The sequence below is a fragment of the Ranitomeya imitator genome, chromosome 3 (genome assembly GCF_032444005.1).
Source record: "Ranitomeya imitator isolate aRanImi1 chromosome 3, aRanImi1.pri, whole genome shotgun sequence".
NCBI lineage: Eukaryota > Metazoa > Chordata > Amphibia > Anura > Dendrobatidae > Ranitomeya > Ranitomeya imitator.
This window is the reverse complement of record NC_091284.1, coordinates 477,892,437-477,906,046: the sequence shown is the minus strand read 5'-3', so window position 1 is coordinate 477,906,046 and position 13,610 is coordinate 477,892,437. Positions and strand designations below refer to the sequence as shown.

Sequence of the window (13,610 nt, the reverse complement as noted above, 5' to 3'; positions counted from 1 at the left end):
CCAAAATAAATCTTCCATGTGAGCAACATATGTTTTCAATGATCTCCTTTTTAACCTTGTTTTTTTCCATTTATATCTGTAGTTTATCATCTTCCTGACATATGTACATTATGTTATGCTGGATGGATTATTAGCTTGAAAGATATAGATAGATTACTAGTTAGAGAGTTGGCTTTGTGGTCTGAGCATGCGCAAAGCAGAAAAATTGCAGTTTGCGGCACATGCGAAGAACAAAGTGTAGCAACAAGATATAGCGCAGAAGCACAGTATGTCATGTTCTGACTTATCAGAAGGAATGGTAGAGGAATAAAGTAGTGTATGCAACCTGTGACCCTCATGACTCAAATCTACTATAGATGTGCTTATAGAAGTATCTCAGGTGATAAAACCAAATGAAAGCAAGGACACACGAATCAAGGTTATAAAATAGTGGACTGCACATTAAATATGCTTCGTCTTGAAATAAAAGTATAGGGACAACTACGCCTTTCACCTACAGGAGCTTTTAGGGCGTTCCATCCTAAATCTATTAAGATATGCCATGATTAATTCTTCCCTTGGTTAAGACCACTTTCAATCTTTGGAGAAATCTTTCTAAAAGATTTTGGAATGTGTCTATGGGAATTTTAACCCAATCATCCAAAAGAGCATTCAGGATGTCCGAAACTGATGACAGATGAGAGGGCCTGGCTCTCAATCTACATTTTACTTTACTCAAAAGGTGTTTGACAGGGTTGTGTGCGGGCCTGTTAAGCTCTTCCAAACCAAACTTTTCCAACTATACAGTCCTTGTCGGAAGCATTGGCACCTTTGAATTTGTTCCAGAAAATGAAGTATTTCTTGCAGGAAATTATTGCAATTACATGCTTTTTTTATACACATGTTTATTTCCTTCAGAAAAAAGGCTAATTTCACGCGAAACCCCCCAAAATGGGCCAGACTAAATTGTTGGCACCCTCAACTTAATATTTGGTTGCACACCCTTTGGAATAACTATTATTAATTGCTTCCTATAACCATCAACAAACTTTTCAACTGAAATTTTAGACCACTCTTTTAGAAACTGCTTCAGATGTCTCATAATTGAAGGGTGCCTTCTCCCAACAGCAATTTTAAGATCTCTCCACAGGTGTTCAATGGGATTAAGATATGGATTCATTAATGGCTGCTTCAAAACTTTTCAATTCTTTTTCATCCATTTCTGGGTGCTTCTTGAAGTAATTTTGGGGTCATTGTCCTGCTGGAAGAACCAAGACCTAGGACGCAAACCCAGCTTTGACACTGGGCACTACATTGCAACCAAAACTCCTTTGGTAACATTCAGATTTCATGATGCCTTGAACACATTTAAGGCACCCAGATGCAGCAAAACAATCCCAAATCTTTGCATCTCCACCATATTTGACTGGTACTGTGTTCTTTTGTTTGTAGGCCTCATTGTATTTTCAGTAACCAGTAGAATGATGTGCTTCACAAAAAAAGCACTATCTTGGTCTCATCTGTCCACAAGATACTTTCCCAGAAGGATTTTGTCAAACTGCAGTCTAGCTTTTTTGTCTGTGTCATCATTGGGGTCCTCCTGTGTCTCCTGCCATAGCGTTACATTTCATTCAAATGTTGACTGATCGTTCCCGCTGACACTGATGCACCCTGAGCCTGCAAGACAGTGTGAACTTCTTTGGAACTTGATTGTCACTGCATATCCACCATCCGGACTATCCTGCATTGCAACCTCTCATCAAATTTTCTCTGCCATCCATGTCCAGGGTGATTAGCTACAGTGCCATGGGTTATAAACTTCTTGATTATTTTGCGCACCATAGACAAAGGAACTTTAAGATCTCTGGAAATGCACTTGTAACATTGAGTTTATTTTTCAACAATTTTGTTTCTCAAGTCCTCAGACTGTTCTCGTATCCTCTGTCTGTTCTCCATGCTTAGTGTGGCAAACAAAGACACATAATGCAAAGATTGAGTCAACTTCTACCCTTTTTATCTGTTTAAATTTTCATTTCTATATTGTCCACACCTGTTACTTGCCTTGCTGTAGGTGAGTTTGAACGCGCATCGCATGCTTAAAGCAAAGTTGTTAACTCGCAATTTTGGAACTATGCCAACAATTTTATCCAGCCCATTTTTGGGGTTTTGTTTGAAATTGTCCAATTTGCCTTTTTTTTTAAGTTGTTTCAATACACACATAGGAAATAAACATGTGTATAACAAAATGTGTAATTGCAATAATTTTGTGGGGGCGAAATACTTGGAAGAATTTCAATGGTGCCAACACTTTCTGCTATGACTGTATCTTTATGGACCTTGTTTTCTGTGCTGGGGCAAGTCATCCTAAACTAGGAGAGGGTCTTTCTGAAACTATTCTCACAAAGATAAAAGCTTACAATTGTCCAAAAGGCCTTGGTATGCTAAAGCATTAAGATGTTCTTTCATTGGTGTAAACGACCTAAGCCATAACTTGAAGAACAACCTTATAGCATTATCCTCTCCTCCACCAAAACTTACAGCTGGCACATTGTCAGACCACTAAGGTTCATCTGGCATTTGCCAGACCAAGACATGACTATTAGACTGCCAAATGGAGAAGAGTGATTTGTCAATCCACAGAAAACGTTTATACTTCTCCAGATTCCAGTGGTGGTGTGCTTTACGCCACTCTATGGATGCTTGGTAATGTAAGGCTTACATACAGTACATCTCCTCTGCCATGGAAATGAATGGCCTGAAGCTCCTGGCACACAGTTTCTATGTGAATGTTAATGCCGGAGATTTGGTGCTCTGCAGTTTTTGAATCAGCAGTTGATCGTGGAATATTTTGAAGGGAAGAAATTTAATGAACTGACTTTTTGCAATAGTGGTATCCTATTACAGTCACTGGCTGTGTGCACACGTAGTAGATTTTTCGCGGTTTTTCGCTATAAAAACGCTATAAAACCGCGAAAAAAACCTGCTCACATTAAGCATCCTATTTAATAGAATGCAATCCGCATTTTTTGTGCACATGCTGCATTTTTTTCCTGAGCAGAATCGCATTCCAGAAAAAAACGCAGCATATTCATTAAATTTGCGGAATCGCGGGGATTCCGCACACCTAGGAATGCATTGATCTGCTGACTTCCCGCATGATGAAATGCCCACCATGCGGGAAGTAAACAGATCATGTGCGGTTGGTACCCAGGGTGGAGGAGAGGAGACTCCTCCACGGACTGGGCACCATATAATTGTTAAAAAAAAGAGAATTAAAATAAAAAATCGTGATATACTCACCCTTTGATGGCCCCGGAGTCCTCCCGCCTCTCAGCGGTGCACGCAGCTGCTTCCGTTCCTATAGATGGTGTGTGTGCAGGACTTGCGATGACGTCGGGGTCACGTGACCGCGACGTCATTGAAGGTCCTGCACACACACCATCTATAGGAATGGAAGCCGCTAAGGAGATCGGGACGTCAGAAGGTGAGTATAACCATTTTTTTTATTTTTTTTAAATCATTTTTAACATTCTAGCTTTTACTATTGATGCGGCATAGGCTGCATCAATAGTAAAAAGTTGGTCACACTTGTCAAACCTGCTACAGATCGCTTGGAAAACGCTAGCATTCTGCAAGCTAATTATGCTTGTAAAACGCTAGTTTTCTGCGGGAATATGCATGCCAATTCCGCTTGCGATATACCCGCGGCAGGAGTTGCAGAATTGCCGTGGAAATTTCCACGGCAATTCTGCAACGTGTGCACTTAACACTAATTAAATTCAGTAACAGCAGACTGCATAGCTATAGGCTGGATTTTATACATTAGACAATGGGACCTTCAGCTCTGTGCGCATGAAGGACCACCTTTTAGACATATCGTAGTTGTAGAGAAAAAAAATTCAGCTTGACGTTCCAATGTCAGCATTAGCTCCTGTAGCCTATTGTATATTGATATTATAGCATCCAAAGTGTTTATATAAGAGATCCTCCTCTAAAAAAAAAAATAAAAAAACGTTTGAAGCAATAAGATCAGGAAAGCTGCTGTAAACTAAACCTAGTTTCCTCTTCTCTTCTCATTTTGCAGTTCTACCATCTTACAATATCATACTTCATCTAAGGTTTTGTTACTAATATTTATTTTTTTATTTTATTTTTTTAACAAATGAATCTAGGTGAACAAAAAAATCAAATCAACCCATAGAAATATTATTTTATAATTATTACAAATGGAAGCTCTCACAAACCCCCTGAATTTCCAAGGTTACTGCTAGACAAGTCCTGGATAGGAGCTGTGTGTCACCGTGGTAGCTAGTGCTGTTGATGTTGGACCCGGAGACGAAGGCTCAAGCACAGATAGTGCTGAGAGGTTTTTTTTTTTTTTAAATGGGCCAAGATTTTTGTTCTGGGTTTTTGGAACGTCTGGAAGAGCTGGGCAGGATTGATCGTCCTCATTCTCCTATCAAGACTTTGCAGCCCGATTTAAAATGCAGCTACCTCATTAGCTGTCTGAGTTTAGAGATGGAAACACCTCTGTTGTGTGCTGATCAGGCTGCCAGCAGTTGGCCAAGCGTGAAGTTATTTTGCTTGGAGAATTGCTTGCTTTTATTTTATGCTATACTTGTTTTCCTGTGAAGATTCATGAGTTAAATAAATCTTCCCATTTGACTTAGAACTTTGCTGCCTGTGCCTACTTCAACCGCTGCCAAAGAGTGGAATCCCTATGATTGTTGAAAAAATCCCAAGGAGCACAGATGATTGTCGTATAAAATCTGTATGTCCTGGCTAAAGGCAGTTTGTTATTCAAGCACAGGCTGGAAACATGGATGAACTGATAAAGCAGCAGGTCCAGGCCAATATCCAGCATCAGCAGCAATGGCTGCAGCAACAGCAGACCCAGTAGGAAATCAAAAAAACTCCGGATGCAGCAGTTCTAGCTACAGGAACAACAATTACAGCAGCAGCAGATGGCTGTGCAGCAGGGAAACTGCACCTTCACCAAACCGAAATGACGAGTCCCTGATGAGAAAGATGATGAGGGGCATTGCAGAAGAGTACTCCGGATGATGACGTTGACTCTTTCTGGACTATGTTTAAGAGGGTGGCCGACTGACAGAAACTGCCTCCAGAGCAGTGGGCAGAGATGCTTGCGCCTTATCTGACTGGGGAATTTAGAAGGTGTACTATGACCTTGACCCTTCAGGATCTCAAGGGGTATGGCAAGCAAAAGGCCGAGATCTTGGCTCCTCTGGGCATAACCGTGGCAGTCAGGGCGCAACAGGTGCACCTCTGGGATTATAGCAGGCATATTTGACCTCCTGCACTTAATGCAAAAATAGCTGCTGCTTGAGACTTGTACTCCACCACAAATGGTGGAACAAATTGTGATGGACCAGTTAATCCTCTCACTGTCAAGGCCGGGTCAATGCTGGGTTGCCCAGGGAGATCCCCATACGGACTGGGTAAGATAGCGAGGGCTGGAGATACCGCCTGACCAAAAGAGAGAGGGCGAGGGCCGGAAAGACCATCTGATCGAGAGAGAGCAATACTTAACACTAGACTGGGTAGTGCCGGGCGCCAGTGGACACAGTCATGACTGCCAACAACTACGACCATTTATTAAAGCTTCTGCTGATTGTAGACTCTGGAAGAGCAGTCTCCTCTTGAGATTCTCTAATAACTCCTTCTTTGAAAGCTACATAACAATCAGTTGACTTTAAGATTCAGACTTTTGTTCTGGATGGAGAACAGGTAAAATTTCAGATCTAGGAATCAGCTGGTCAGGAGAGGTTTTGGACCATCAACGTGTTACCAGAACACACAGACTGGGTCATTGTGGTTTATACAGTGACCAGCCTAGAATCCTTTGGAAATGTGAAACGATGGCTTTACGAAATAACGCAGAATTGTCACTCCATGTGCATAGTGCTTGTGGGTAATAAGAATGATGACCCGTCTCAAAAATGCATGAAGACTGCAGGCGCAAAGAGGTTCAGTGACCAGATGGGAGTCAGAATGTTTGAGACTGTTGCAAAGAAAAACCACAGCATGGAGATGTTCTTCTTGATGATGCATCTGGTGCTGAGGATCAAGAAGCAGAACCAGGCCTGGTTGCGCCCCACCAAGGTGGTGACCATCATCAAGAGGAAGCTGTCCACATGTGAAAGGAACTACATCATGGAAAAGGAATGCCTGTCCATCAAGTGGGCATTGGATGCTTATAGATACTATTTGTTGGGACGGAAGTTTAGGTTGGTGTCCAATCATGCCACACTGAGGTGGATATGGAAGAAGGGGAACAGTGTCCGGCTGACACGGTACTTGGCTTTACGGGAGTTTAGTTTTTCAGGTCGACCAGAGTTGCCTGGGGCAACACATCTATACAGATAAGCCATTCTTTGATCGAATTTATATGTTTATCAGGCCTCCTCCCCAAGGGTAGGCCATGTGACCTATCTGTCCATGCTTTGCTCCTGGTTTGCATAATGCTCATTTTTTATTGTTTATGAGCTGTTATTTATCTTGTCCTATGTGTATTGCCAGTGGGAAAGTTTAATATATAATTTTTTGTCTATCATATTTACTTCAATCTATTACAATCTGCATTGACGGTTTATTGTAGTGTGTATAATGGTGTGTTTGCTAATTCATTGTCACTTTTTCACACAAACCCCTACCCTCCTCCGAACCCTATATATTTAATATTCCCTCGCTTTATCTAATACCTTAATTTATGGTCATAAGGACTGATATTAGCAATTACAGGCCAGACTGCCCCTCTTTTTAGGACTATATATATGTCTTCACAATGGTTTTGGTAGGAACCTAGGGACAGCCAACTCACGAGTGGGGGGGCGCCATTTCTCGCCAACTTAGGGTGCCTACCTCTGCAAATAGGTAGTTATGCAGTAGGGATTATACGTAGAGAAACGCAACCCTTCCTTACATCAGCTTAGGTATTGCAGGTTTGATCTTTGATATTTCTCTAGGTAATTTAGTTACACATTACCTTCACTATCCTAACAGATGAGGCTTTATATAGGGCTATAGTTGTCTTTTCTGTGTCTTATATTCTGACTGCATTTTCTTGTCAGATTAGGTCGATACCCGCATAGAGACAGTAAGGTACTATCAATTGCATCACTGTTGTGGACGGGAGTATAGTGAAAAATTCTTCATACATCGTGCTAACCGACCTTCTGTTTTCACTAGCCCTCTATGTATATATAAAAATACATGTTTTGCACATTGCACTTTTCACCTTATTTTGGGTCTATTTTTAAACTTATTAAAAATTATATTTTATAAGGGTTGATTGTCAGTAAGCCAGAAGGTGCCCAGCCAGCCTAGATGGGAGTTATGTGTCATCAAGGTGGCTAGACGCTGTGATGTAGGACTCAGACAGAGGCTCCAGCATAGATGGCGCTGAGAGGTTTTTTTAACTGGTTCAGTTTTTAGGAAGAGCTGGATAGCACAGGTCGTTCTATTCTCCTATCCATGATTTGTAGCCCATTTAAAAGGCAGCTGAACTACCTCATTAGCTGTCTGAGTGATGCTGAATAAATCCATACCTTGCTTGTAAATATCCTTTTAAGATTTATAGAAATCTATTGTTTCAACTCTTATTCAAATGAATCACAAGTGCAGTGAGGAGTGACCATGCACTTGCCTCTATCCCTAGTCACAACCCACTACCTGCCTCTTGTGTCTGAATGACAAGTCCATATTCTTTCAAATTTTACATGAGCACCGTCATATCCTAAGATGGCGCATGTGTAGATTGATAGTCCAGCTCTCACAACCTCATCAGGACCTTACTATGCATGCGCCTCCCCAAGCAGTGACTGCGCTTCAGCGAGATCTCGTCAGTCAGAGACAGGAGGCAGACAGCTGGTGAGAAATACGGAGAGAAGCAAGTGCATTGTCCCACCCTGCTGCAATTGTAAATCATTAGTATAAGATTATAATGATTGTCTCTAAAACAGCTAAATGGATTTCTATAAGCATGACAGGGATTTATTCAGCATTACAGAGCCTTTAGATAGATGTAATTGGTTTGGGGGTATGGAATCCTGATGATGGCTTCATTTTTAAAGATATATTTGCTTTATCCTTTGTCGTTTTATTCAGTATTCTGCTTTAGATATTGTGATATGATTTAGAAATCTATTTCTCTTTTTTCTTAGAGTTTTAGAATGCCGTGGCCTACCTATTGTAAATGGACAGTGCGATCCTTATGCAACTGTAACTTTGCTGGGGCCAACAAGGTAAGTGTTATGAGCGGTTCCTGTGCTTTATTGTGGTGTGACCAATTAAAATTTGGGAAAATAAATGTGTAATATTAGTAATGTACTAAATACACTATTAATTGCAGGACAAACTGTATAAGGTTGATTTAAATACATAGTCAACGTTTTCATTCTAACAGGGACTTTTATGTGCTAAGGTACAGTGGAGAAAATAACTACGGTACATTATTTTTTGGCCAATAAGACGCACATAAGTTTTAGAGGGAAAATAAGGAAAAAAATTGAAGCAAAAAATGTGGTCCTGACGCACTGTTATGGGAGGATGGATCTTCTTCTGACACTGCTACAGGGGTAATGTCCCCCAATTCTGTACTAATATCACCCATCCTAGTATACATATGTCCCCCATCCTGTTATACAGGGTGGAGCGCGGTAATTTGCTGATTTGGGAATGAAATAAAAAAATTATGATCATTAGAAAAATTTATTTTATATTTTAATTATACTGAACAGTAATGGAATTTTTAAATTACATGGTTTTAAATAGTGTATCTGGCAAATGTCGACCTTCGCTATCCACACACTGCTGCATACGTTTTCTGAAGTTTTCATGAACTCTAACAAGCATGTCCACTGGTATTCTGCCAATTTCAGCTTCAATATTGTTCCTTAGGTCTTCCAAGGTGTTGGGACGGTTGATATACACCTTAGACTTCAGGTAACCCCAAAGGAAAAAATCGCATGGGGCTAAATCTGGTGAGCGTGCTGGCCAGTTCACATCTCCCCTCAAAGAGATAAGCCGTCCAGGAAACATTTGCCTCAAACAATTCATGGTAACCCTCGCTGTGTGTGCAGTGGCACCATCCTGTTGGAACCATGTATCCTCTAGTTCCATTGCCTCAAGAGCCGGCTGAAAATAATCCTGTATCATAGACAAGTACCGTTCGGAGTCCACAGTTATGGCACGACCATTATCCTGAAAAAAGTAAGGACCAATGATGCCTACTCGTGATATGGCGCACCACACAGTGACGCGGTCCGAATGCAGAGGTCTCTCGTGAACTTCTCTGGGGTTCGTTTCACTCCAGTAACGCATATTTTGTTTGTTTACACACCCACTGAGGTGAAAATGTGCCTTATCAGAAAAAAACACAATTGCGTCACGGGGTATCGTTGCTAACATGTCTTCACAAGAGGTCCGCCGTGTCAAATAGTCCCATGCTGACAAATGTTGGACCACGCACATTTTATACGGGTGAAAATTCAGTTCATCATGAAGAATCCGGTGGAGAGAACGTCTTGAAATGCCAAGAGCAAATGATTGCTTCCGAGCAGAGCGTTTCGGAGATTGCAGTACTGCTGCTCTAACTCTCTCGATGTTTTGTGGTGTTGTAATCCTTCTCTCAGGTCCCCTTCGTACACATGACACATTCCCTGCTGTTCTGAATGCATTCACCCAATTTACAATTGATTGCCGTCCAGGAACACGTCCGCGTGGAGGAACAGCGAATTGTAAACGAAAAGCACGCTGCACTGCAATGATCGAGTGGGCATTTGAAAAATACGCTTCAACACAAAATGACCTCTCCTCACGTGTCCACTGCATGATGGCAACTGAAAGGCAGAGGAATACAAATCTCCCATCAGCCACTGTAAGCCACACCCACTCTCCCCTCTCTTCGACCGACAGTGCCGCCACAGCATGCAGTGCAAAAAAGCAAATTACCGCGCTCCACCCTGTACATGGCCCCCTCATCCCCATCCTGGTATGCATGGCTCCTATCAGAAAAAAACATAAAGAAAAAAACCCATAAACCATTCTACTTACTTTACCTGCACTCTCTTGCAGCGTCCTGTTCTGATGCCAGCAGCTGATTTATGCTTGTAAGCAGCGCATGGCAGTGATGTCGTGTGATGCTGCCAAGCCAAGGAGAGCTGCCAGAATACTCACTACTCCCCATGCCCGGGACTGTAGATGTGTAGAGCAGTGAATGTTCATCTTCTTTAATAGCAGGCACACTGGTAGGCACAGCCATTGGCTTCCTGCAGCCGCTGGGCGATCACGTGTGCCCGCTACTAAAGAGAATGAATATTCACTTCTCTCCACTCCCATGGGCATAGGGAGCAGTGAATATTCATTCTCTTTAATAGGGGACACAGGGATAGGCTGCTGCAGATGGCTCCTGCCTGGTGGAAAAAAGTGTGTTTTATAGTCTGAAAAATACGGTATTTGATACAACTGAGAGAGACAATCTTAAAAAAGAAAAATCCAGAAAATCACATTGTATGATTAAAAAAGAAAAATCCAGAAAATCACATTGTATGATTTTGACATACTGTAATTAATTTCCATTTTCTTTGCATGAAATAATTATTTGATACAATAGAAAAACAGAGCTTAATATTTGGTACAGAATCCTGTGTTTGCAGTTACAGAGGTCAGATGTTTCCTGTAGTTCTTGATCAAGTTTGCACACACTGCAGCACCGTTTTTGACCCACTGCTCCATACAGATCTTCTACAGATCTTTCAGGTTTTGGGTCTGCCTCTGGACAACATTGCGTTTCAGCTCCCTCCAAAGATTTTCTATTTGGTTCAGGTCTGGAGACTGGCTAGGTCACTCCAGGACCTTGAAATGCTTCTTACGGACCCACTCCTTAGTTGCTCTTGCTGTGTGTTTCAGGTGATTGTCATGTTGGAAGATCCAGCCATGACCCATCTTCAATTCTCTTACTGAGGGAAGGAGGTTGTTGACTAGAATTTTCACGATATATGACCCCATCCATTCTCCCTTCAATACAGTGCAGTCTTCGTGTATCCTCTGCAGAAAAGCATCCTCAAAGTATGATGTTTCCCCCATCATGCTTCACGGTTGGGACGGTGTTCTTGAGGTTGTTTGTATTCCTCCTTCTTTTTCCTCCAAACACCGCTATTGGAGTTGATACCAAAATGTTTTATCTTTTGCTTAGTTTTATCTGTTTACAACAGGGGCAATTAATACGGGTAATGAGCGCAGAGTAGGGGGGCTTCTTAAAGAAAAACTAACAAGTCTCTGAGATCCAGAATTCTTTTTGGTTACTAGGTGGGTGATCAAATGCTTATTTAATGCAATTTAGTTGCAATTTAACTTTTTAAAAATCAAAAAAATCATACAATGTGTTTTCTGGATTTCATTTTTAGATTCTGTCTCTCACAGGTGAAGTGTACCAACGATAAAAATGACAGACCTCTCCATTCTTTGTAGGTGGGAAAACTTGCAAAATTAGCAGTGTATTAATACTTATTTTCCCCACTGTACTATAAGACCGACACAATCTCTGTTTGTGTTGTAACCTGAGGATAAATTGCAAAACATATTTCCTACAACACCTTCTGCTTTACTTTTCCAAAACTGTCATAGATTGCCTCAAGGAAAAATCTGCATTTACTGTAGTACAGATGTAGTGTTCTACTTGATCTGTAATTTATTAATGGTGTAAAATCTTCCATATATAAAGAGTAACTGTCCCATACAGATCGGGCTGTCTTGACTATTGAGGCAACTGTACATGGGTCTTTAGATGTTGTCTTGCCTAGCTTACAGTAGATCTGTCTGATGTCAGATCTATGAGAATAGAATAGGTCTCTGAGATGTCATTGATCAAAACTGGCCAAATTGGTGGTAATAATACTTTAATTTTTCAATTCTAGTTAAAAAGGAGTATATCGTACTGTAAGAAAATGACCTCTTTAACTCAAGAATTTCTGTTGATTGGGTTTTGCCTAACTTAGATCAGTTTATTGATGGTCTCATTTATTGTTTACTTTGAGCAGCTGCATATATTTTGTAATAGTTGTCTGTTATTGCAGCACAGTCCTATATGCACTGATAGAGGGTTCTCCAAAAGAGAACCCAAGAAGAATCCAAAAAGTAATTCAAAATGGTCTGCATTACCTATTTGAGGTTGCAACCTGTCCTAGGAGGGCAAATATCAATCAGCCTGAAGAAACGTTGTTCAAGATACAGTATATTTCTGAGTTACTATATAGTTCCTGAGAGACTAAGCTGGGATAATTTATCTTCTCAAGTTTACAATGGGGCACATAACAAAAAGCCCCCTCTGCTCACGCAGTCTCCTTGCTCTGCTGTTAACTGTCATGCTGATGGTTTATACAGAGCATGGAGACTCGCAGAGCTGAAAGGCTTTTTTTTTGTTCCCCATGTGTCCCATTGTAAATCTGTTAGATTGAGGTACTATATAGTTCCTGTCAGGCTTACTCAGAGACTTATGTCTCATCAACATTTCTTCAACCTCGGACCTGTCCTTTTGCATGCCTAGGACTGGTTGCCGCCTGAAATAGATGATAGAGGCCATCTTGGCTTATTTCCGAGAGAACCTCTATTAAATGGGGCTAGACAGCAGCACTGGTCACCGCCACCATCATAAAAAATGCCGGCTAAACAATGAAAGAAAGTTTATATTATTGATCATATCCTAAAAATGCGTCGATATCAAAGTCTTGGAAAACTCATTCAAACGTATCTTTTTTTAAAAAAATTGTTGATTTTTGTCTCATTTCCAAAGCCATATTAAATTTCCCATGCTTTGTACTTCTACTTTAACACAGGTCCAATCCCGAACAATAGGTGATAAATGGTCATTTTAATAAATGAAAGCTGTACTAGGATTAGTTTCTATGCACAACAAAACCCGTTTTTCTGTTAGATGACTTTGACGAAGCCTAGTGTACATTGTTATGCCTAGTGCTGGGCGTCATGATTCAAAGAAGACTAAAATAAGAATATCTATGTAGTACACCATCAGGCCTCCACCAGACTCAATGGGTCCAATTTCTGAAAGCTTTCTAAAAAGGAAGGAGTTTGTGTTCCTCATGGCAAAAAGTCACATCATAGCTTTTATTTCATATAGTACTCTTGAAAAATGAATGTTGTACAGTGAATGGCTCCTATGAGCAACAAAGACCGTTTTTCTTTTAGCTTGTTTTAACACGCCTGCTCAGTGTTTGTTTTACCTACGTTTTTCCATTAATTTGCGCTTTTGTAACTTACAATAGCGCAAAAGCAATGATTTAAGCCTAAGGCTTTCGTATCATGTACTGCTATCTTCTAAGTACTCCATTGGGCCTTCCACGTGAATTCCATCCAAGTCTAGAGCAGTATTTTCCTTAGAGTTCTCATGTTGGATACACATTGCATCATGCCTTGGTTTTCTTGAAGTCACTGTAGGGCCTCGTTCAGATGAATTATTTAAACGTCTGACCAATGCAGGCCAAAATGGTAGTCCACATGGACCGATAGTTTGTACTTTAAAAATTACAGTGTGCACTGCATTCATCTGTTTCCTGGAACAGACACGACTGTTATAAGTCAATGGGAGCATAAAA

General features: G+C 40.9%; 1 protein-coding gene and 1 pseudogene across 1 annotated transcript in view; both read left to right on the top strand.

Moving 5' to 3' along the window:
* The window catches only part of RASA3 (RAS p21 protein activator 3), a 278,927-nt gene that overhangs the window by 195,937 nt on the left and 69,380 nt on the right, over positions 1–13,610 (top strand). The window contains exon 6 of the mRNA XM_069757531.1: positions 8,163–8,243. Coding sequence (XP_069613632.1) covers positions 8,163–8,243 — 81 coding nt within the window. The remainder of the gene's footprint in view (positions 1–8,162; positions 8,244–13,610) is intronic.
* LOC138671481 (ras-related protein Rab-35 pseudogene) lies at positions 5,569–6,366 on the top strand (annotated as a pseudogene).